This window comes from Actinia tenebrosa, unplaced genomic scaffold (genome assembly GCF_029948245.1).
Source record: "Actinia tenebrosa isolate PJP-AT-01 unplaced genomic scaffold, QUT_ActTen_1.0 PGA_scaffold3__52_contigs__length_22856419, whole genome shotgun sequence".
Lineage (NCBI taxonomy): Eukaryota > Metazoa > Cnidaria > Anthozoa > Actiniaria > Actiniidae > Actinia > Actinia tenebrosa.
This window is the reverse complement of record NW_028292580.1, coordinates 13,914,556-13,941,036: the sequence shown is the minus strand read 5'-3', so window position 1 is coordinate 13,941,036 and position 26,481 is coordinate 13,914,556. Positions and strand designations below refer to the sequence as shown.

At 35.9% G+C, this 26,481-nt stretch overlaps 2 protein-coding genes across 4 annotated transcripts in view; both read right to left on the bottom strand.

The window, feature by feature from the left end:
• LOC116289483 (histamine H2 receptor-like) overlaps positions 1 to 26,481 on the bottom strand; it is a 61,330-nt gene that overhangs the window by 17,663 nt on the left and 17,186 nt on the right. Inside the window, exons 2-4 of one of the 3 annotated variants that reach the window (XM_031696421.1) lie at positions 22,373 to 22,458; positions 16,101 to 16,222; positions 10,720 to 10,956 (exon numbers count right to left, since the gene is read on the bottom strand). The gene's annotated coding sequence lies outside the window, so the exon portion shown is untranslated. Of the gene's footprint in view, positions 1 to 737; positions 1,266 to 10,719; positions 10,957 to 11,117; positions 11,184 to 16,100; positions 16,223 to 22,372; positions 22,459 to 26,481 lie in introns of those variants that run through there. The other 2 variants (XM_031696424.1, XM_031696425.1) reach the window with 2 other exon arrangements.
• Positions 5,861 to 7,626, bottom strand: LOC148908711 (uncharacterized). Its single transcript, XM_089035551.1, has 2 exons — positions 6,945 to 7,626; positions 5,861 to 6,399 (listed from the first exon to the last, which is right to left on the bottom strand). The coding sequence occupies exons 1-2, from the start codon at positions 7,281 to 7,283 to the stop codon at positions 6,376 to 6,378; spliced, it is 363 nt and encodes a 120-aa protein (XP_088891677.1). The 5' UTR covers positions 7,284 to 7,626; the 3' UTR covers positions 5,861 to 6,375.

Here is a 26,481-nt window from a genome sequence, read left to right as displayed (position 1 = left end):
TTTTTCTTTCTTTCTTCCTTCTTTTCTTTCTTTTTCCAATAAATGCATATACCTTGTCATATATTCACCCATCAAAATCACTGAGATTTGAGAGTATTTTTTGTAAACATGATGGCGAAGACAGAAATTGCGAAAAAAAAAAAAAAAAAAAAAAAAAAGCAAGAAATTTTGCAAAAAAAAAAAAAAGATTACTGAAAGAAATGTTGCAAATATATATATATTTACATATGTCAATAAGTTAAGAATTTTTCAATAAAAAATGCTGAAGCTACCATGGCTTTGTTGTTGGCGGAAAATCTTCATTAAATCAAAAAATATCAGTGCAACATTAGCGCCTTGTTGTGGTTTGCCCTTGAGAGCTCCAAAGAACGATCTTTACCATCAGCCTTACTTTTTTTTAAACAGTACTGAGACTAAATATCCTCAATATCTGCCCAAAAATCACCATTATAGGTACTGTAATATGTTTTGAGCAAACAAACAGTAAAGAGACATACCGTTCAATACAAATTGTACACGATACTGATCACAAAGCAACAGGATTGCGTGCGTCCAGTTCTAGAGGGGAAACCGCGGATTTCGAGTAAACATGCAGGCTAAACAGACAATGTATTTTTGATTTAGAACCTGGACTTCATGAATATGGTATGCAGCGACAATTAATAAACTCGCGCAGAGAAAAATAGGAACGTATAACCGGATAAAGAATAATAATAAAAATAATAAAAAGGACAAACCTTTCTATTTTTTCCGCACCCTGCTCTTCTTCAGTGTTCTGTTAAATCGTTCTGTATTTACTGCCTTGGTGTCCTGTTCAATTTCACTTACAATAACTTATTACTCCTAGCCGTTCTTTAGAATCGGTTCCTGATCAGCGGTCAAAAATATCTCTGATGCACCACCGACACCACAGCCTTTAAAACTGAATGAAAGCTAATGGATTATAGCAGTCACTTTTAAAACCCTTTGAATGGATGGATTAAGTTAAGTAATTATTGCAGGCTGTCATATGAAAGTCTAAGCCAGGCACAAATGATAAGTCGGGCCACGTACACGACCAACGATTTGTTAGTGCTACTAAAAAGAGTTTTAGGAATAGACGAACTCCATCGAAGATGCTAAAAGGTGTTTTAGTAGCTTCCTTTCTGTCTTCAAGACGCTTATTTTTTCTTCGCTTTGTGGTGTGACGATATGAAAGTGAAAAGCTGCTTGTCAATGAGAATCAGCAATGTCACTTTTTGCGAGACTTCTTTTACTGCTCAATGACAATGATTTTTTTTTCACGTATTTTTTTCTTACTGATTCATTATCTTTTTCATCTGTATGTTTTCCGTGCAAATAAAAAAGCGTGGAAATTAAAGCTGTAATTTTATCTTGTTTGATCCTATTTTTTTATTGCCACGCTATCATCAGTTTCACTAAAGCGGATTACGTTAAGCACTCGTAGATTATGCGGTTTTTACAGTAGTGAAGTCAAAAACATACTAGCTTACGACTGAGGTGGAAACTCAAATACCTTTACTTTCCTCTTTGCAGGGATATTCATCTCACCGAACATGAACGAATTTTGGCCATTTCTTCTTGAAGAAATATTTTTGATCATAAATTTTGAAGACACGTCGCCGTCTTTTGATTTAAGAAATGTGTCTTCTATTGTCTCTTCATTAAAAATCAACATTACCAACTTTGTCAAATGGTTTAATGAAACTGAACTATGCCTCTGAAAAGGAAATATATACAAATATCTTTTCGAGATTCCGTTTCCCATTTCAATTCCGTTTCCCATTCACGATTCCATTTCATTAAGTTAAATTTTCCCAGGGCTAAAATAGGGGAAACAAAATTCCGCAATCAAAGGATTTTTTCCAGAGCTATTAAAAATTGATTGAATTTGTATCAGATCAAAGTATTTGCACGACTTAAGTTCATTGCTTATTAATAGATTTCTTAAAACTGACCTTGAGTGATCGGCAAATATATTTTTGCAATTCCTCGTTAGAATCCACTTTTTTTTAATTAAAGCACACTGTCCCAGCAATGGTCGTAATTTCTTTAGTATTAATAAGTATATTCATAAGAATTAGGAATCCCCAATTGATATCGAGTCCAAGTTAAAGTTACATGTTTGTGAATTAGATAAGCAAAATTCAACGATCTGTACTTTTGAACAGGATCGAAAATTAAAAACATATTTCATTCAACATTAATGGTAAATATATACTACTATATATCATTATCATCTTAGCTTCCGTTAGTAGATAAATACGATATGATATATACAAGATTAATGTCGTGTTTACTCGTTTTAGCAATGAAAGATAATCTTTTTAAACAAGTCTTTTTAAACTTCTTGCCGTTAAAACGTAGGGAGGCTCTTTATTTAATCTGGGTTATGGTATTAGTGTCAGTGAAACTTGTAGTGTTGACTCAGTGCGTTCCTTGCATTAATTGATCTCAATTTTGCCCTGAGAATCGAATTGCAGTAAATTGAGAATATCTACAGGGCTTATATGCACTTACGAAGCGTCTATCATCGATCATAATTTTATTGAACCTTTGGGCTGATCAAAGTCAGGACACGGCTAGCTCACAGATCAAACCTTGAAAGGACGGTCTCTGCACTGATCAAAGTAAGGACACAGCTAACTCACTCATCGAATTGGGATTTAGCACACTTTTGAAAGGGGTGCAGAACAAAACAAAAAAAACAAAAACAAAAAAAACCCTCGAATCAAATGAAAGACCGACCGAACAAATCTACACACATGTGATGGGTCTGGGAATGGAATCTCGAGACCCCAGAAGTAGAAGGCGAGTGCAGACCACTTTTCATTCGAATTATTCCGTGAATCTCGATGGGTAATCGAAAGGTTTTGTTTTATGGACATATCCCATTAAAAAAGCTTTTATAAAAGTGATTATAATTTGAATTGCAATAACATAAGCATTTTCCAATAATTTTTAAGTCTTATTAATATTATTATTATTATTATCATCATCATCATCATCATTATTATTATTATTATTATTATCATTATTACAGGAAAAAAGAGTGATTATTACAGTGCAAAAGATTCATCCTTGCTGGAACGGGAGTCATGGATCATAATCAAATAGTCAATCACTAGATAGAACAATGGATTCCAAAGAGTGGGTCTTCTTCCACATGATTCCAATTGGAATTTTTATGTTGATTTTTTACGGAGAGGGAAACAGGACTACCCGGAGAAAAACCCTCGGAACAAAGGAGAGAACCAACAAGTAATTCTACTCACATATGACATCGAATCTGCGGAACTTCGGGATCCTGCGGTATCCAATTTTTGACAGGAAATGTCGAACTTCCAAATAGCATTGAATTAATAATGGCATCTATATTTGTTGTTTTTATCTTGGTTGACAGTTCTTGCATCAGACCCTTTTAATGCAAGATAAATGACCAAAATGCATTTGGATCAAGAAAGAGCCAATATTGTAGGTCAGTTTTCAGTGACATCGTACGCGTGCTAAAATGCAAGCGTTTTAGTGCCTACTTTTCGTATTCCCTTTGAACTTCACCTTGTCAGGTCTAATCCACATGTGCACTCTCAAAAGTCCCCGTTAGACACTTAAGATGCTTTTGCATTGGACAGTTATAATTACAACAATCGGTACATTCTGATACTGTAGGTGTGCAAAAAAACACGACGTTTCAGTCCATAACACTATGACTCCTACTACCTTTCAAACCTCCGCATATCGTAATTCTCAAAAGCCTTCATTTGCATGACACTTAAAATGCGTTTGAATCGGACAGCTACCAATATTTAATGTTGTCACACACAAAAAGTACGTGTACAAAAACAAACCTTCCACTACATTGCACGACTTCCACCACTACTATTGAATTTGACCTTAGCCGACAGACATGCGCATCAGATCGACTCAGTCAAAACTGTCCTTTTTTAATTGGAGACTGAATATTAGCAATATCATCTTGTGCAAAATCGCAAACGCGTCAAAAGGCTTACTTATACTGGAAAGTAGCCAATATCCTATGTTTCGTTCTGGGTTTTTTTCTTCGCGCAAGGAAAAAAATGCTACACACACTTTAATGTGATTAAAGAGTGACATGGATCTTCTAGTTTGATATTCAAAAAATCATGATTTTTCCCCCAAGCATTGTTGTATTCTATCGTATGCTTTTTACTATACCTTACACTGGCTAACTGCCAGTTGCATTAGATTTGAATTCTCATTAGCTAACCTATAGCTACTATTATGTTTTGACATCACATGACTTTATTGGCCTGTCTTTATATCGGCACGGGGTTCACTTACTCATCCGCCCAAAAATCAAATATAAAAAAACCTTGACCCTAGGAAACGGTCTCGTGGCCCATCGGAATAATAACCACGGATCGCTCCAGCCAGCTGATGCACATTAGCACTTTAATTTATCGCTTATGTAAAAATTAGTCTTTAAAAAATAGAAAACGCATGCACATTCCGAAACAGTCAAAGATACTGCCGTTTGTACCACGATTCGGAAATTGCCTTGTCATAAGAATAGCTAAATTTTCAGGCGTCAAAAAATGAAAAATGCAATGGCAGACATGAGGGTTTCTAATGATATATCTATAGCATGTAGCATATATCGTATGTTTTTTGCCGGATATGTATGTCATGGTTTATCCAAAAGGCAGAGCTGTAAAGTCAAATATAGTGGTTGTGGATTCTTTTGCAAAGGCGCCCAGACTTCAGTGAAGCTCCGTTGGGTCTTTGGATAATCGCTAACAAAGTTGACAAGAACATCCTGTATAAATGGATTGTATAGACAGCCAGCGGGGGATTCGTACTTTCCGAATGATGATACTACTATCTTCATCATCACTATCATCTTTATAAACATCATCATCATTCTTATCAGCAGCAACAATGGCATCATTTGTAATCATTTGCAATCATCATTATCAGCAGTAGCAGTAGCAGTAGTATATATATATATGTGTGTGTGTGTGTGTGTGTGTGTGTGTGTGTGTGTGTGTGTGTGTGTGTGTGTGTGTGTGTGTGTGTGTATACACTCGATTGTAGAAACGTTGTAGTATACATTTATACATATATCTAATTTATTCAGTATATTTAATGATATGCAAAACAAAAAATTCGCTTTATTTCGGCGTACATACCGTCATCATCAGTGGATGTTAATGACGTAATAAATGTATAATCTCGATTATGTATCGTTAATAAGAGCAAATAAGAATTTGGCGCCTAAGGCGAGTATATATATATATATACACACATACATACATACAGCGATTTGCAAAAATTCTGCAAAAGTCAAGTATATCTATATATCCATATACAAGGCGATTTCCAGATTTCCAGATCAAAAAAAAAAAAGATTTTCAACCAAAAGTTAGCCATAAATCTATTATTAATGTTTACAATGTACACTATGATTATATTTCACCGAAAATATTGTATTTAACCTTTATTAAAATCTTTTTTTTTTAATTGAAAATTACCCATAATGCATAATGCATCATCGAAAATATCTGTTAACATTTGGTCAGCTACTATTTCAAGCTCACGCCCCCTCATGTGAGCCCATACAAATTATGTCTCAAAAACACGGTTTTTGAATCTATTCTCAAAATAATGACTGTCTAGGCAAAAAAAAAAGTGGATTCAGTTAATTCAACTATTCACGGACTGTATTATATGGTTTAGATTGAATTCTATTGAAGAAAACCACCGTACTTTTTGAGTTGAATGTACGCTATTGGACGGAGGTTGCCTAATGGTCGTGGGTCGTGGGTCGTGGGTCGTGGGTCGTGGGTCGTGGGTCGTGGGTATGACGTCGTGGGTCGTGGGTATGAAGTCGTGGGTCGTGGGTACGAAGTCGTGGGTTCTAATTTTTTTTCCAAATTTATCATTTCTTCACTATACTTCCAAATCGAGATTGTGTGGATTTGTTCCTATAAATTCGGTGCAATTGTGGGTTGTGCAAGGTAGTCTGTGTCTATTTGGCCTTTAAATATGGGCAGAAACTAAAGCACGACTTTTAGGGTGCTTTTCAATGCCTTGGTATTACAAAGGACTATTTGACTTTAAATAGAGAATGCGCAGGATTGAAATCAGCGTATATTTCAAGTATTTAGTTCACTAATATGTTGTTCAACGTCACGCAATTCGGACACAAGGTCTTTAATCAAAAAGGTGTTGACAACTCTCAATTTGTTCAAGTAAACACTTGACGCTGTTTTGGACTGCTTCTTGTCAAGAGCTCTTGCCACTTTAACCAAAACAAAAGACCGACCGAAGACGCCCAAACAGATCTGTTTAGAAGTATACCCGTCTATGAATGGCCTATCGTCTATTAGAATATAGTCATACTCGACCAACTTTAGAGCTCTATATAACATAAAGAAACGAATTAGTATTCCCTGTTTGTCATTGGTAGTTGTTAAAAGCAAATATTTTGAGTTTTGGCGTGATAATAGAAAACGAGAGGAGCATCTTATCAGATATTCCCATAAACTTTACACCAACAATCAGAAGCAAAAATAGACTTTGTGAAAAGTGATCGAATTAGAAGTGTGTTGAGAATGATTCGAAATTCATAAAATTTTTTGTAGTGTCCACACACCGTGAGCCATGCAGAGTAAAATATTTCAATCTATGGCATAGCTAGGCTCTTTCCAGTCGCACCCAATACGAAAAGATACTAGATCTCTCGTATACATTAGGACATAAAATTAAAATTTGGTTCCAATAAAACTGAATAAAAGGTTTGAGACTGGTGATGGAATCTCCTAAACCGGCGATTATTCATCATTCCATGTAGTTGGTGGACATGATTTTTTAAAGAGCTGACTCTATTCGAGTTTCTACTTTCCTTATAATTTAGGTATGGACCCGCAAAATCAAGAATAAAACATCGTTTTGATTATACTTACATCAAATCGGTTCTTTTCTAAGTTACTGAATATAACTTCTTTGACCTTCTTGGTATTTAAGCCCAACTGATACGCTGCCGCTGCATAAAAGCAGTCCTCATCAACCTTGGAGTCGTAGGTAACGGTAAACCCCGCACTTTCAAGTCGTTTACTCAGGATTTCCATATTAACACAAAGAGAACTACTAAGAAATAGTGAAACAAGCTTTCTCGCAACGAAACACATAGAACGAGGAGAAACGTAATGCCGAACTAAACGCGAATTTGCTGTCCATCCGACTTCACACGTTTGCAGCGGCTTGTCGCTCCAGTTTCTAGGTAACATCCGGATAAAGTCCATTGAAGACTCCTCGTTTAAGCGAACAACGTAGACGACTAGTGGTTTTTGTTTGTTTGTTTGTTTTTTCTTCTTTTTTTTTTTTTTTTTTTTTTTTTTTTCTTCGCTAAATTTATGTTTTAACAGCAAGGCCAATATACTTAAATGAAATGTAAGAAAGTGCTAAAAGGTTTTCCAGGCCACCAATTTTGGTGTATTAATATAACACTGTCACGCAAATCAGACACAGACTACCTTGCACAACCCACAATTACACCGAATTTATAGGAACAAAGCCACACGATCTTGTTTTGGAAGTATAGTGATAAATTCAAATTTATAAATGATAAATTTGGAAAAAATTGGAACCCACGACTTCATACCCACGACCCACGACTTCATACCCACGACCCACGACTTCGTACCCACGACCCACGACCCACGACCCACGACCCACGACCCACGACCCACGACCCACGACCCACGACCCACGACCCACGACCCACGACCCACGACCCACGACCATTAGGCAAATTCTATTGGACGTATTCTACAAGAGAAAATGCATGACATAACCGGGGTCAAGCTAGAAAATCGTCTCTCCTTGAAATAAAACAGAACCTGTCAAAAAAACAGAAGTGGATTTGAAAACCCTGGGCTTTCCTGAACATTTTGGTATATAATTCATAGGAATTTGTTAAAATTTAGAACCGTATTTTTGCTGATTTTATAATTTCATACTATCTGTTGGCTATACATTCGCCTCTTATGGTTTCTTAGGTTTCGTAGCCTCGAAAGCACGCTAACTGCGGTAGTTAGCGAAAGAACAGAAGATTTACGGGTCATTTAGGATGTTGTGTCACGCAGTTTACTTGTGCTATATCCCCTTATATGTTATACAGTATATATGTATACAGCCATTTGCAAAAATTATGGCCGCTTCCAATATATATATCAAAAGTATATCAAAAATTATGGAATATCATCCCTGATATTTTTTTCGACTTCTCTTTCACTAGGGCTTTCTGAAAAAAAATATGAGTGCATTATTACGTGCACAAGGATGATAAAACAACTTGAATGATTCATGTTTTAACCTCATTATTAGTCGTATTATTAAAATAATTATCACGAATCAATGCAGAATTTGTGAAAATATAGCATGCATTTAGTACAAAAACCTCTATTATCCATCAAATAGATTCGACTCATCGTCATAATATTCATGATTCAGAGGTGCTCTAGGTAACTAACTACACATGATCTTTTTATCTCACTTATTATTATTCTTGTACATTATTTTTCAACATTGTTTTTCTGCGTATTATATCAACAGATAACAAAACCTTATATCAAAATGATATGCGCACGGAACCACTTACAGGGCTCAAACAAAAACAGACTCAATAATCGCTAAAAGAAAGCGATAAAGCAAAAAGCTATAGGTTAAAAACCTTATTTAATCTACTAGCAGACAGATAAAATAGTAGTTTGCTGTTCGAGATAAGAAAATTTTGAATATCAAAAGACTTTGGTCGAATATAAGCGGTTCTATCTGGAGCATCAATATTTAATCGCAAAACAAATATTTGCAAGTTTATTACTAATTTATTTCCTATTCTGGCTATCGCGTATCATTTTAAAACACATTTCTTCTTGTGTGGATTTAATTTCCGATCCTTTAGGGTATAGTGAAAGCCATTAACCGCGCTTACTACCGAGCAAAATATATATTCCTCACGGGGAAGCCGAGACGGGAGAAGAAACATCAAGCAGGCACAGAAGCAACAAATGTTACAACGTTCTGGATGTTTTCGATTTTGCTGTGCCTTTTTTGAATAAGAGAATAGAGATCGAAAGAGACTAAGAAAGGGATAGAATATTAAAATGGAAAAAAATAATGGAACATATAAAAAACAAAATAACAGAATAAAGGAAGGAAGGGAGGAAAGAAGGAAGGAAGAAAGATTAAATCATTCAGGCAATTTCTTTCATACGGAGGCCGATACTGAACTCAGCTACCACTTAGTTACCAAGATACTTGTTAGCTTTGATATTTCTAAGTCAGCGCTACTGAATATCTTTATGTAATTACTCGTTAACTTTCTTTTTGACATGCCTGACTCAACAGCCTCCTCCCCCTCTCCCACTCGTTATCGATTTCAAAGATCTCTTTGCTCTTCGATAAACAACCTAAATCCCTTACTGATATATTCAAGCCGTTTATTTTTTCTATAATGCGCGCAGACATCACGCAATTACAATACTCGTTTTGGTCAAGCAGCCTGATTACCGATGATAATAAGAATAGTAAATGGCCCAAATATTGATTTTAGACAACAATGTTCGACAGTTTGTTATTCCAAGATAACTAATGCATTCTTACCATCGTATGATAAAACCTGTTGTATAAGTTTACAACTTGAAATACTAGCACATGATTGGTTAGATTTTTTTCAGCATCATCTGACGACCTAAAATGCTAGAATCTAGAAGTAACAATAAACAGCAACACTGTGGGTTTATTAGCATTTGTGGCTTGTGATACTATAACAATAGTTGGTTATACCTTGCTTTGTAGTTATGATTGTACAACTCGATAATGCCCTGATTTTCACAGGTAAATGCCCTTCAAAATATATTATAAAAACAAAGCTCACAAACTCAATATTAACTTCCATTTTGTTGCCGAAGCTAAAGCAAACATTCTTGCATGTAAATGGTCAACTAAAGGTTAAATCAATATTTTTGTAGACACTTCACTTTTGACCACTGAAAATCCAACTTTCTTTACTGTTGGCACGCAACACATTACGACAAGTGACGAATACAGCTTATGGATTGGCTTTTGAACTTTTTTTTCGGCAGTATTTGATAAATATAATCATCATCATCGCGTCAAGAAAAGTAGTAGTAGAATATATAGATATAGAAAACTGTAATAGTGTTATGAACACATATTATAAATGTTGTTATCAAATTATCACTGGTAACTGAAATAATCTTCCGCGCTTCATTCTGCGCTAATGATTTTACGCGTTTAAAAATTACAAGAAAACACATTTCATTGCTAATCACCACCGCAAAGTATAGTTGGGCGCAGCTCAACGTGGTCGAACTGAAAGCATGAAGGGCGAGTGAAAAAAGATTCACAAGGATTCTCTTGTTTAACGATAATGAATTGCTAACCAATATCGTTGGCTAGAGCGAGACAAGCTGAAGCTAGGGCTAACAATTCAAAAATGTGAAATATATCTCGGCTTATAGTTTTAATTTCAAAGCAAATACCAATTTACCAAGTCGAATTTCACTTGCCGACAGGCTTTTTAGCGCAAAGCTAAAAAATGGGTTTGTCCCTCGAAAGAGGATTAAATTGAAGTTCAGTCTTACCATAAATTCAGCCAACCGACTTTCGGAGTAAATCGGTCCTGAACAAAACTAAAAAAAGAAAGTTTATTACCTTTTACTTCCAGTTGATTGTTGATTGTCTTGTCTTATGATTATCTGGATGGCTGCGTTGAATTATGTCAGCTTCGGGCAGCGCTCCCAACTACAACAAAGCCTAAGGAATAAAACCCGGCTTCGAAATAAAAGGTGTATATAGATTTCCCAACTGGTCCAAATACCAATGACAGACGCCTTCAGACAGAGATAAGATCCATCAATACCATCTTTTATCTGATCTTATTCTGGGAACCTACAGCAGACATAGCAAAAGGCATTAGAAAAGCGCTGAGAGCTTTCTAAAGGATTAAAAGCAAGAGCTTTGCTAGACGATGCGCAGAGGAAGGAAAAAAATCGACTACAATTATGCGCGCGTTTATGAGTCATAAAAGATGGCAGACAGGTTTCTCTCACCTCGTGTAGTGTCTAGCAAACCCCTTCTGTACAAACAAACTGAAAACTAGTAAAACGGTGCTTTGCTCCTACAGCCGAATAACACTAAGGTTTCTTTTACACAATCTAATTATCGCGTATTTATATAGAACCTTCTGTATTTTTTCCCCTCTTTTTTTAAGGACGGCTTCCGGTAATTGATCGTTGAGGACAGAGCTCGCCCTAATGGAGTGAAATGTCTACCAAAAAAATCGTTAAAATGCACTCAAGATAAAAGAATTCCACCGCGATTTCAGTTCTAATGTGCACGTCACACTCTCTAGTACTCTGGAGATCGATCCTTATAAATAACGCACTATCGATAAAATATCGTATCGTGTAAGGCTGTAATCATCGCCATTTTTAGGGATAGCCCAGACAGCTGTAAAATATCGCTCTTATTCAACTCTGCCGCAGTGTACCAATATTATTTTTAAAAATGTGCGCTCGTTTGAAAAATAATGAAAACATAAGTACCACTATTCGAGCCCGTATTCAACAAAACACTTAAAAGGCAATATATGAATCTGTATTGAGTTCTATTGAGTTGGTGTGTTTGTGCTGATATTTTTGGATTGTGACAAAATTATAAAATTCTGTTCTATAGACATAGCACAAACAACCTCTTGTAAAGGACTCAGGGCATTGAGTTCAGCTGTTATTCAAATAGGCTTTTCTTTGTTTGTTTTTTGTTGTTGTTGTTTTTTTTTTTTTTTTTTTTTTTTGTTTTTTTGCAGAATGCATAGAGTACATTCATTTTTCACAATCGCAAACCATTATCTGCTGAATGACCTCAACCCACACTCTTATATCAAAAGCTCACAAATCAAAGTTCCTTGACTTTTTGATTCTAAGAGTAAAACCACACAGTATAGTGACAGACGAAAAGACGAAGTATAGATTAAGAATATTGAAATTGGACTTGAACTTCGACTATTTACGGCGTCATTTTGTCCCTTTTACTCGGACTTTAGTCCAGAAACCCGAAAAAATGGTAAAAACCTTTTGGGGCGCAATACCCACCAATTACTTGCTCACGTCACGACTAAAAAAAGCCGGAAATATATAATAAATCCTGTAAGAGAAAAGTAATACTACCATAGGCAGCGAAACCTTAGACCATACAACTTGATTTCTCAGACTGAAGGACGCTGTTAAAATACGTTCATCAAATTTGGCTTAAACTTGACCACGACAACGTACAGAATTAAAGTGTTTGTTGCTGATATGTTGTTATTGTGCGGGGTAGTTTTTTTGTTTCTTCAAGGTTTACATTATTCTTTGATTGCCCGGGATTTTTCGTGTGGTTATTTTTTTTTTTTTCATGATTGTGCGTGATTTTACGTGATTAGATATTGCTGAACAAACAGTTTTCAAGGTCACTGTTGTTGGTTGTTTTTTTTCGCAGCCGCATTTTGATTTTTCCCGTCGGCCATTGCACAATGTTGAAATCAAGACGTGTACCATTTTCTGTGATTTGTGTCTATTCAAAACTTTGGCCGAGTCATTCAGTCAATAGAAAATATAAAATTCTATAAGTTCCAAAAAGAATGATCTTTATTTATATTCGAATACATCGGGAGTCAAGGTCGGTGCAGCGGCCCTCACTTTTGGGGACATGCGCCTGATTCCTATAATCGGCATCACATGTGAGTAGAGTTTGTTAGGTCTCTAGCTTGCCGATTATTCAAGTGTTTTTTTCTCCGGGTCGGATCTCCGGTTTTCCTCCCTCCGTAAAAATTAACAAACCATATTCCATTTCGATGCGTGAGTTAGCCGCGCCCTGACTTTAATCAGCACTATAGGCTACTTCAGGTTATCGATACAATTTGAAGGATGCTGAAGGATTTATTTTTAATTGGCACTTCTCAGTCCAGGCTGGATCCGATGGCAATTCACTGACTGGCCCATTCAGTAGAGAGAAAATTCATTATGGCCAAGAGATTGCTGGTTTGACATTAGAAGTATCAATGATCGCCATGTTGGTTTACGTAGTGAATAGAAACCAGAGAAATCTCTTTCGTTAAATAAATGGATCCCACATGTCGGCTTTCACTTAAAACCCGCAATAAAAGAATAGTGTATAAGTGCCTGCTATGTGATGGATATTTCTTATTTCATGTATTTGGTGGGGGGAGAGGGGGGGGGGTGGGGTAATGTTTGCTTGGGTGGATGGATAGGAGGGTGGATTGCCGGTTTATTTATTTCAGTTTAATCATTAGTTCGTTGATTCGTTGGGTTAATCGGGTTAAAGTTAGTTAAGATTATAGTTGATTGGTTGGTTCCTTAGATGGTTGGATTTGTAAATTTAATGGTTCTTTCGTTTGTTTTGTCGTTTTATAGGTTGTGAAAATCAAAGGAATCTGGAATTGTGTGTTTGAAATTTATAAGCATGAAACGTTTCTTGTTTTGATAATCCAGAATCATGAATCAATAAATTTCTTCATTTAAGGAATTATGAGCAAGTCGTGTTGAAAAAATTTGTAGGAATCACGAATCACTGGCATCAAATGATTCTTCATGCTTTGATTTACACCGACGTTATTCGTATGCCTGTGGGGATGTAACATCGAATATTATAGAATTTAGTAGGAGAATTGTTATGTAGAAAAACCTCAAAATTAAGGGATAGACACAACACATTTTAACCACATGTAATGCAGTAGGGTTCACTGAAGAATCAAACTGGAGTCCTCAGAAATGAGAGAGTCTCCAGAAGTGAGAGAGTCTCCAGAAGTGAGAGAGTCTCCAGAAGTGAGAGAGTCTCCAGAAGTGAGAGAGTCTCCAAAAATGAGAGATTCTCCAGAAGTGAGAGAGTCTCCAGAAGTGAGAGAGTCTCCAGAAGTGAGAGAGTCTCCAGAAGTGAGAGTCCCCAGAAGTAAGAAGTGCAATACCGCTCGACTATCTTTGATTTTCATTGCATCTCATTGATAAATATAGTACCGATTCTGTTTTCTTCATGACACATATACGGAGTAATTAACAGCTGTTTGGACTGATATCAAAACAGGACCCCTTCCCCCCTCCCCCCCCTCCCCCCCCCCCCCCCCCCTCCCCTCAAAGTTTTACTTTGGCAAGATACATTAAACTAAGTGTAGATATGACACTTATTCGAGATAAGTTGTTACAAAGTCATTTTAGACTCCTATAAATACTTATGTAATGTTTATCTACGAATTTTATTCAATTCATTAAGCGAGCTGTTCAATTTAACACGGACAAAACAAGCCACAGCTAGTTATATAATCATTTGTAACAATACTGCCGTGTCTGCCACAGGCATGTAACCCAAAGGACATAGGGTTTAGAAGATACTAGAAATGAAATCATTGAATTTGCTTGTTTCGTGCATGAGGAGTAATTTCATGCTATAAAAAGAAAGGAACTAAGTAAGTAAGTAAGTATAAGTAAGAAATGTAAAAGGAAAACTATTTTTTACATATCCAAGATGTGATCTCTTGAGCGTACTTTGATCCACTTCAGTCACTCAGATAAATTTAAGCCGTATTGATTACAAAACCATTCTTATCAATGACGTTGAATGCAAAAAAAAACAAACATTCGTGTTGAATTTAGCAATATAAAATTTCGCTCAAGAACGATCTCTGCTCTTTTTGTTTGAAAATATGATATAATAATGCGATCGATATCCATTTTATTTTAAATTTTACTTCAAAAAAGAAATTTGCCTTGATGTGTCCAGATGTTTTATTGAATGCTTCGAATAAATTTCCTTTTTTCCCCCATTAGTTCAATCAGTTCAGATGATCGATAGCCATTAAAAGTTTAGTTATATTCTATAGATATGATACCATCGATTGAACTACCACTATTACTATTATCAATATTATTGTAAATACTATAATTATTATTCTAACCACTATTATTGTCATCATCATCAACATCACCCTCATCATCATTATTATGATTATTATTATTTTCATTATCGTTATCGCTATACCACCGTTACATTGATTAATGTAGTAATAATCGTTAAATAGTGCATTATTTATACACTTAAACTCAGTTTAAGTTCAGTACGTATAAATTAACATAAATTAAAAACTACCATAAAAAGAAATTATAACTGAATATCAATAAATTACAATAAGTAATCGCCTCGATTTATGTTTCGTTTTTTATAAATTGATCAAATTTTTCGACGAGTAGTCTTTGACTTTAAGCTCTAGGTTTTTGAAATTCTAATTCCTCATTGCACATAAAATAACGAAAGCAAAAACGTTAAAAGTTTTTTACGCTCTAAGTACTAATACGGTGGTAATGACGTCTTCCGTTATTTTTACAAAGCAGCAAACGCCGACACCAGAGAAAAACAACCAGTTGCGCATGCGTCGTTTTTATCATATTTCCCAAGAAATCACTAGATTGTTTTAGTAAGAAATATGGCAATATTTTAATATTTGATCAAACATATTAAAAGATTAGGCAAAAAATGCATGCGGTTTAATTTTGCAAAAACCCGCAAGAACAGTAAAGGATGCAATTTAAAATCAATATTAATAATTTTATGGACTTTGAGATAGAAATGTGGTTTTTTATATTTTAGCCAGAAATCATGAAGGCACAAAAATAATATCATAAAAATAGTACCATTTCAGATCTCCGGCCGAGAACGTTTCCTTAAAATAGGTGCAGAAAAATCAGGCACATGCAGATTTGAATATAGGTAATATTCTGGTAGATCTAGATAAGGCTACATCGCGCGCTTTTGAAAAAATGATACCATCAACAAAACCTGCCTATACTTGTCGACTTGTTTTGGGTCTGAGTTTACTTTAAATTGTAATAATTTTTTTTGAAATATTTTCCATTCTTTTTATATATTTCAAGCTGATTTTATTGATCATACTCCAAGAAAACTATTTGCTTTTGTACTTCGGATCCTATTGAAAGGGAGTAATTATGTAATCCTGACTTTTATATAACGCATGTAAGTATACTTACCCGCGGAGTTATGATGATGTTATAATGAGTTACAAGACTCAGTGAGAGGCAACTATCTGGCTTGGTTCTCAGAGGAGATTGAGTATAGATTTGTACCAGTTCAGAAACACGGTTCTGGACACCTGAAATACAATGAAATGGAAATGAATTAAAACTCATCAATAGAACGACTGGTAGTACTATTTAGTCATAATCCTAATTTCAAAAATGTATATCACAAAAAAAAACCCAGGGCTAGTCGGGTTATTAAGTATTTAGTATCTCGGGAGACTTTTCAAAAAAGTATCTACTCACGCTGTGTTGACTGATGAAGTGCAAGGGAATGAGTTATCAAACAATGGCGACGATCTGACGTGTGCTCGCTCAAACTCTCTGCTTTACTCGACAAAGGGAATGGGTTATCGTGAGGATCTAACCGATTGTGCTCGGTCAACTGAAAAAACAGTACCCTTTAAACCGACGATCGTTACTAAGGGCGTGGTCTTCGATTATCCAATTAAATTTCTTCTTCTTTCGGACTTCAATATTACGTACTTAGCCGTAAAGAACCACTGTCATGAATAAGGTGGCTCTTTTAAAACCAATCTAATTTAATATTTCAATAAACTATTTCTTTATCATTCAGGCAAGGGGGAAAATAATATTGACTTTAGAATTGAACATAGTTTTCCTATGATTGATTGATATGAATAAAGATGTAAGCTTGGTTTGTTGCGAGGAAAATGAAAACATCCATCAGTTTGTGCTGTCTTAGACTGTTTCCATGACTACCTTTACAAACATCTTGTTAAAAGAGAGTGAGAGGAACAAGAAGAGGAAAAAGACGGAGAAAGATGGATGGAAGGAAGAAGGAAAGGAAGGAAATTGAAATCCGTGAATTCGAACCAAATGCATTATGATAAGCATGAAGATATAGAAATATAGATAAGTTATAGTGCTTGGGAACGAGGTTATTCCGGGCGAAAGACCCTTAGAATTAAATTCGGAAAAATTAATTTCCGACCTCGCTGGGAATCGAACCCACGAACTTCGGAATTGTACTACCGATGCCCTACCAGGTAGTACAATTCCGAAGGTCGTGGGTTCGATTCCCAGCGAGGTCGGAAACTAATTTTTCCGAATCTAATTCCAAGGGTCTTTCGCCCGGAATAACCTCGTTCCCAAGCACTATAATTTATCTATATTTCTATATCTTCATGTATTTCATAAGTGCTACGCGGTCCACATATTCTCATCTTTGCATTATGATAAGGTTGAACTATATTTAAATTTTAATTTCAATTACTGAGTTTGTGTCTTAATAATTAATTAGTTTTTCGGAGTAAGATATGTGTAATTAAGCTGGTAGCTGTCAAGAAACGTATTGGTTTAATAATAATGAAATTAACAAACTAGACCGCAATTTAACCAAAGACATTAATATTTCAAGGTCATTCATTCTACCACTGCGAACGTTGTTCACGTTGTTTATGAAGAAAGAAGAGAAACAGCATACCAAGAAAAGTTTTGGCAATTTCAACTTTATTGTTTAAAGCCGGACTGTAAATATGTGTTCAACGTCGTGAAAATTTAAATAAAGGCTGTGTATTTTCCAAAATAAACTGATTTCTATTTTGCTTCCATATTTAGAATGAGAATCTATTTTCATAATGAATGTACAAACTCACTAAAGTCATATTTCATCGATAACTATATATCAACCAGAATATTACATGGCCGGCGCTTGGAGATACGGATTTTATGTTCTCGTGTTGAGAATATCTTTAACTCGTTCGCTGCACTCTTACTCGTAAGATATGGCGTTAACCGCGCGTCAAAGCTAAAAGCCGTGCGACATGTAATATCCTCTATTAGTAGTGACCTTCTGTCAATATCGAGCATTTGAAAATGTAAAAATATGAGTTAGTTAAAAAAAAAAATTGCCTGAATTCTTAAAAAGCAAGGTTTTCATTAGCGACGCCAACATAAGCACAAGGGCAAACATAAGACTCCATACAATGAGAAACGCACGCACAACCACAAAGATGTAAAAAGTTTGTGCTTGTGGGTGCGTTTGTCAGTGCTTGTGTGGAGTCTTATGCTTGTGCTTGTGCTTATGCTTGTGTCGATAGTGAAAATCAGACTTGATAAAATCTGTACAATGGCCTTTTTCGGAACTTAAGGTTTGACTTCCTCTTTTAGTTAAAATCACAGTGAGGACACTCAAACTGTGAACACTTCGGGAAGCACGGGTGGCGTAGCGGTGAGAGCGCTCGCCTCTCACCAATGCGACCCGAGTTCGAGACCCGACTAGCTCGGTGCTGTATGTCAGTGGAGTTGTTTGTTGGTTCTCTCCTGTGCTTCGAGGGTTTTCCGGGTTCTCCGGCTTTCCTCCCTCCGCAAAAATCAACTGAATAGCTGCTCTGTAGAAATGCCATTGTTAAATCCCATTTATTATTATTATTATTTTTTTTTTTTCCCCAGGTTATTATTTCATGGACTTTCTATTGTTTCCAACCCTCTAAAATGAAGCATTGAGTTCAAATACACCGAGTGAGCAAATAGACCTTATTTCCAATCTAAAAGCTCAAGGGATGATTTACAGTTACATTTTTAAAACGTAACAAAAACTCGAAGTGTTTACAGTTCGAATGTCCATACTGTAAAATGGTGGCCTTCACTTCCTAAAACGATGTCAGATTCCAATAAAGTTATACCTTTCCGTATTATCTATGAGAAATTGATTTGAAGGAGAAAATATAATCTAAAAGTTAAGAGTGTACTGACTAAAACGTCGGATACAGACAAGCCGAGAATTATTTTATTTTGCTTTCGTTCCTTTACATTGCGGATCACATCTTTATGTGGTGTAAGAGAAGCTTTGAAATGCCCCCCACTCTAGCTTACCACATCCACCACACCTCATCCCAAAATAAACCAAAATGAAAAACCAGTTTTCAATGAAATTTTTTGTATGTTAAATGGAAAGGTGGACCGCAAGCGGTACCCCTTTTTCCTCCAGACTCAGTAAAGACGAGTGTTTTGGTTGGGATTTCTCTGGACGAACACGGAGACTGGAGGAATGCCCAACCAAAACACTCGTCTTTACTGAGTCTGTAGAGAAACGTTGGACCGCTCGATCGCAGTTTAACGGCAAGGGTAAGAATCGACTCGAACTAAGATGGCAATATAAAGGGCCTGTAATTGATGAAAGGAAAAGTAAACGCAGCCCCATATCTATAATCACGGACGTAGGCCTTGGACACAAATAAATCACTCCTTCATGAGGAGTTATTAGAAAAAAGCAGGCATGAATCCACTGAGCGAAGAGGTGAAATTTTGCAGATGGAAGATGGTTGTCTATATTCTCAGACAAGATCGTGATAATGATTGTAATGGGGCAATGACCTGGGCACCGGAAGGAAAAAGAAGGGCGGGAAGAGCAAGAAAATAAGTAGGCAGGCTGGAGCACATGGGACGAGCTTCGGACTGTGGTTGCTGATATAGAGAGGTGAAAGAGTTCTGTGGAGGCTCTATGTGCCATAAGGTACGAAGAGGATAATTAACACAGGTACATGAGAAAACATGATGAAACATGATTGGGCGTATCGATTTTTATTCTTTGAACCAAATGCTAATTAGCAGAGATGATTAATTTTTACTCTCTTAATAAAGCCGAGAACAACAGTACATATCCGGAAAGTTCAGACCAGAAAGTAAATAACATCATATGATCGCAGAACGTTACTATGTGCCATTTTTAATTCGAATCATTCGTTTTAGACTCTCATCGTGGTTTGTTATCATGTTCATATTCACTATCAGTTGGTAGAAATAAACCTATTTCAACTATAAGTTACAGTGGCGGATCCAGGATTTTTCAAAAGGGGGGTTCCGTTTCTTAAACTGTGTATAATTCTCTTTTGTTTAGTCGATGTTTGACAAAAAATTGGCTCTAATCACCTAATTTACTATCTAGTAACGGAACTTAAAGGTAAATTAAACATTATAACAGCAAATATCTATCATTTCGTGTTCAACATTATCTTTGTGGATACTTTTAAGCAAAATTTATATAAGACATATTTCTATTACCTAAAAGATCAAACCTTCAAGGGGGGTTCCGTGGACCCCTTCGACCCCCCTAGATCCGCCACTGAGTTAATAGCGGAAGATATAGAACGGTTGATCTAGGACCGATAGGAATTGTGGGTCACCAAGTACTCTTCTAGCTAAAATACAAAATTCAACAGTTCGCTGAAACCAAACTTCAATGATGATAGAACGACGGCATTCATTAAAGGTTTTCCTCCGGATTCTTTTCCTCCCCCTTTAAAAGTCTAACCATTAAATTTCAATTTATTCTGGCGTTGAAAAGCTTAAGCGTGATCTTCTGGATGGGAGATCAAGCAACCACTCCCTGAAATCAGCGTAGAATTAAATTTACATTTACAAGGCAAAGAAAACCTACGAGAAACAATACACCAAACTGCAAAACCTTTTTCGGGTTTAAAAACATAAAATAAATGGTAGATAGAAAGTACCACGCTATGGTGGTAATAGTACGATGGCAAAAAAAGAAAAAAAAATCCTATGGTTTAGCGCGACATGTCCTCTTACTTACCACGATATGACGTCTGCAGTTGCTCAAAATGTTATGTACTCACGAGGCGTATTAGAGGAGAATGGAGTGCGTTTTGAAACGAGGCGTTCTGATGCGACTCTCCCTGTCAAGAGATTTTCTCTGGTTTCCTCCCTCGACAAAATTCAACTCTGACCTAGATCAGCACAGAGATCGTTTCTCGACTTGATAAATAATCTAAAATAAACTACTCAAGGAGCTAGCCATGCAGTCTGACATTGGTCAACATCGACAGGCAAACTAGACGGCTTTTTAATAAGAGTACTTCAAGAAGAAAATCAACTGAGACTTTCAAATCTTCAAACGCGATTCAATAATTGGTGTTTTGAGAGAAATTCCAAAAGCACGAACGCGGAACTTCATTGACATGCTATAGATTCAAGATCGACAGGACAAGGGACCGATAACAAACACTGAGTCGATCAATGAGCAACTTCAAATTCTAACTACAAGGTGGATTACGAGAGGCTAAACTAACTTAGATAAACTAAAAATCTGTCAAGTTGGAACTGACATCCTAATTTTGAATATTTATTTATAAAAACCTTTGTCATTAACCAGGCGTTCCCGGTTAGTTCTGATCAGGGATGGGGGAGGACAGGGGCGGGGAGATGGAAGGAGAATGCCTACTCGCAAGGATTGTCGTCAAGTTTCGAAATATACGTTCGTGGACGACGCCTGCAATGCATACTTCCTTTAGTTGACCTTTAGTTGAGTTGACCTTTGAAACGAATTCAAGGTCAACCAATGAGAATTGAGTATAAAGCATCGTATTTTGATTAGCAATTTCCATGATCTTGTCAAAACTAGGAACCCGTGAGGTACGAATTCTTCATACTTTGAATTGATGGTAAATGCTAATCTACGTTGTACTCAGTTCCTGCTACGAAACTGCTAACCCAAACTGAATAGTTGACCAAAAATCCCTTCCAGGGAACGCTGTCAACTCAGCTGGTACTTTGTCATATATTTATCAATGTATGTGGTCCTCTGCCACGTAGGCAGTTTATATGTGGAATGTGTTTAAGGTCCATTAAGGCGACGGTACACCCAACACTAACATATAATGATATTCATCACAGGACCAAAGACTAAATTGAAATAAACCAATCCAACGTTCTATAGATTAATAAGCTCTATTACACGAAGTTAATTACAAAATGTCATTTGAAGAAAATGTAATCAGTGTGGACAAATTGAGCGTCGAGCCTTAGGGCAAAAATGAAGACCGGCACAATTCTCAAGAAAACATATATTTGCTTTGAAGTTATAACGTGTTGGATATGATTAAAAAAACAACAATAAAACCCCGTTTTAACATGAACGAAGTGAAGATAATTAAGAGAGACATGCGATTCTCAGTCTGATCTTAAAGCGAGCCGATATTGAAAGTGCAGGTCGAATTTACATGAGGATTCAGAAAAAAAACGGCAGGCTTTGAATATGATTTTAACGATAATCGTAGTAGGTTCGTAGGAGTTGTTCGTGGGTAGTTAGGGGTCATTATTATATTAAAAAATGCAGTGCAATTATGGAACTTTTTATCAGCAAAAATCAATTTAAATTTTCACTCGTTTCTTCTTGTCAAATTCGTTCAGTTTTATGACGTCACAACGAAAGTAATTTTTGAACGGGATTCAAAATGACTTACCGTTTTGCTCACGGGTTTTCCTCCTCTGTGACTTTGCTTTTCTTCGTTTTCTGTTTTGACTCGCTTTCTAAGCGGTACTTTTGTTCCTGTAAGCAGGAAAAGCATAAGACACAGTGAATGAAGACTTGATATCTCTTGGGCTGTTTCCTGACAAATTCTCTTTGTATTGACTTTGATGTAGTTTGTGTCGGAAATTGTCGTCACAATACAAACGAAACCGGCCTTTTTTATCACTTGATCCATCAGAACATCAGTATAATCCCACACCAGTCAATCAGACAGCACTGTTAACGTATGACATGCAATCTACCTAGACATTATCTCTAGTTTATTTATAGCAGTGTTGGTGTATTTAATCAGTTAGTGAGGAATTTATAATGAGGTACGCGCACGGAGTGTACAAATTAAAAATTAAGTAGACCGTTTTAGATTACATGGCTGTTACATATTGCTAGAAGCACTTTTTCCCCTAAAAAGGTTTATGCTATAACAGGCAACCATTTTTTCTTCCTCTCTCTGAACTATATAAATATATATGTATATATACATTCAAAATTATGCGAAGACTTTAATCCAATATTTTTTGGGGTTTTAAACCTTCAGCTGTAAAAATGCAAATCAATGGAAACCATGGATTATAAAATGCCCTTTTATGACGAAAACATACAGCAACAAAAAAAAAACAAAACAAAAAAAACAAAAAAAAAACAGACCAAGGGTGTGCGCGCGCATCAAAAGCAACTAATACTTGCAAGTTTTGATCAAACTAGAAATGAAGAAAAACATTTTTTTGCCAAAATAATCAGTTTATCAAAACAAATATTTGGACATTAACATTACGACACAGTGGAAATTGAATAATAAAATTTTAAGCCTGTGCTTATCACAACAAGATCTGAATTTATTTCCCGTATGGTTTGTGTTGGGTTAATTATTTTCGAGCACCGTTTGCATTTCATTATTTTACACGGAGTGAGTTGGTTATTCCTTCAACTTCTAAACAGGCGATTTTCCCATTGAATCAAAAGATGAAAGCTTACGCTTTTTTGAACGGAACAAGTGATCTAATCAACAAGGACCAAAGCAGGGTTTGTTTTAGATCATTAATAAATGAAGTTTTCCGTTTAACATACTTCAAAAAAAAAATAAAAAAATAAAAAAATATAAACTAATTAAACTCCTGTCTCACTAAGTTGCCAAATTTCAACATCAATTTGACACAAGTTAGCTAGCTCGGTTTTATTCAAGTTAATTACTGAGGAAAGAAAGATGTGTAAATATTTGGGGAAACCTTCATAATTTTTCATGCCTGCTTATAATAATACTGTCTTCGCTCAACGTGAAGTTGACACAGTAAGTTTTATTTGATATATTAAATGAGGAAGAGATCGTGAAGGGAAGTTCTAGTAAAATTGATGTTTTTTTAATTGACTACTGTTAACAACTTAACTTTTGTGTGACAAAAGGTTTTATGTAAGGAAAGAAGGAAACAACTGCTAAAGCCAGGACTTGAAAACTAATAATTTTGGAAAAGAAAGAAAAAACAAAAATAAATTGAAATCGTAAATCGAATCTAGATATAATTAGTCTGAATACGAGAGACTAAGATTCAGTTAACTCAGAAATCCATCAATTGTAATTCGGGATCAGCTGAGTTAATTTAATAACTAAACTGTATTTGGCATAGCATGTCGGGGAAAGAAGGTGTCGTGAGGGCTTCCAAATATAACTCGGTTCCAGGCCTACTCGAGTCAAATTCAATATTGCTTGAAGACGTGCAGTATTGTATTAGCAGATTATTGATATCTTTGGGATATCAATACCATGTACGTAAAACATATTTTTAAGTATAGTGTTGCTTTTTAGGGTAAGGAGTTTATGAAGCAGCCTCAAATGCTGACTCTGAGTACAATGAGACTAGTAAGAAGCTTAAGGCACTAAGATATCCCTTAAATACAGAGCTTAGAATACCAGAAGAAATCCGGAGATCACGGGAATACTGTACACTGTATTGTAAAAGGAATTGGTTTTGGGCTTCCTGTGTGATCACTCCCCGAAACTAATAACACAGGAGACCCAAGCCCATGTAACACGTTTTATGCTGTGTTCACTGACTTCAGAGAATAACAATAAAAGTGAGATAATCTGTACAATGTATATGTGACTTCATGGCCACCACGTAGAGGAATCAAACCAAAGATTAGTTAATGTTTGTTTTCTATCATCCAACATGGCGGCGACAGCTTTTGCACTTTCTCGTTATGTTTGCAACCAACGAGTGAAGCATTCCGGAAGTTATTCCTAAGATATTTATACAACATTAATATTATAATTTCAAGAAACTAACCTGAAAATGCTTAAAATCATCAACTTTGTGCCGTTGACCTATAGACCCCGTTAGCTTGTGTGCAATTTTCATTTAGTGACTACCTGCACCGGACTTCCGATAACGGTAAAGGTAAGCATTCTACACTACTGCTTTACATTTCCTATAATGGTAAGCATTTATCATCTTATGGAGTTCAGGTTTCTTAATTTTTAAGGTGGAACCAAACTAATACAGAGCGAATTTTGGACACTATTCTCGCTTGCTTCGCAAAACTAGTGCGTCAATTTAACTGGATTTTTCATATTTAAAGTGCTTTGATTATCCTAGATTTTAACATTGTATTAGTGCTAAGTGCTATTACGGCCAAAAATCAAACAGTGCTACGGTATTTTTAATTTTTTTTCTCCTCATCCTCAAGTACGATTTTGAAGTTTCCGGAATCTTATCATTTAATACTACTGCAGCCAGTGTATAAATTTGGATGGAAAGTCTAGGGCAGATACAAGTTATGACACCGCTTAAACAAGTTCTATTTGTCATGGCGTTTTCTTCCTCCAGATTATAATCAATTCTTAGTTGAATAATAACTAAAGTAAATATATTTTTGAATTGATCCTGGATATAGTGGCCAATAACCCTTTTTGTTGATACTTTTTCAGTATGTATATGTATATGTATATATATGTAAACCTAATCGAAAAAAACGCCTTATCGGGTTCAAAAAAAGGTTATATCATCAAAGCTAAGACCGAAGGGGAGCATGGGAAAACAAACAATTGTGCTAATTTTATGCGTATTGCAGATTTCCCTTCCTGTGCACATTTTATGCCTCATGGATTTGGCATGTTGTTAATCTAGGTCGACCGACTTTGCTCTACTGTGCATTTTTATAAGTCCGTTTCGGAGTACTCAAAATCCTTTTCGGTCTTAGATTCGATGATATGACCTTCTCGAACCCGACTACGTTTTTTCAATTAGGTGTATACAAGATGTCACCAGCTTGCATAAAATGCAAAGTACACGTGTGATTACTCATTAGTATATATACACCTAATTGCAAGAACTTTGACATATAAAAATAGAAAATAAAACTACAGAAATCAATTATAAATAAATTTTAAAATATTAGTTCTTTGAGTATACCAACTAGAAATTGCCTTGGTTCATTGAACAAGGGCGTCAGCAGTTTCAAAAGAATCGAAACCCCCCTTCCCTCCCTTCTCTTTTAATTTGTACTTCGAAACTTTGTAAATTTGGTTGATATGATTTATGTGTGACCGATTTTAGATCCGATGAAAGCTCCCTCCCACTCGAAATAATGGCTGTTGCAAAATCATTTATATGGTCAAAATTCAAAGCCGAATTTAATAACAGATAGTCAATCCCCTGAATATTTTTGTTAGAGCCATCTGCGATGAAGACAAAGAAAGCGATTTCTTTGTATGTCTCGTGTTTCTGCACTATATTAATAATATTTATTTATATGACGCAAGTTCAGCATAGCGTTTTCAAATGCGCCGCAAAACTAAAACATATGTTTTACGGCCATACCACCGAGAAAGAACCGGTTCTCGTCCGATCGGTATAAACAGTCGCACTGCCCACAACAGTTGAGGCCGTATTTTAACAAACATCGGAAAACGACGAGAGAAAGAGACCAGAGAAGCGGGCAAAACAAACACTATTTTTAAAACGAATAAAATGTTCAGCTGGACATATTGATATATGACTTTGTCTCATGAATCGCCAAGGGTCTAGACCAAACGACGCTGGAAGTAAA

Coding starts and splice junctions, on each gene's coding strand:
- LOC148908711 (XM_089035551.1), bottom strand. CDS start 7,283: ATGGACTTTATCCGGATGTTACCTAGAAACTGGAGCGACAAGCCGCTG. Junction 6,400..6,944: donor TAGAAAAGAACCGATTTGAT/GTAAGTATAATC, acceptor TATGTTATATAG/AGCTCTAAAGTTGGTCGAGT.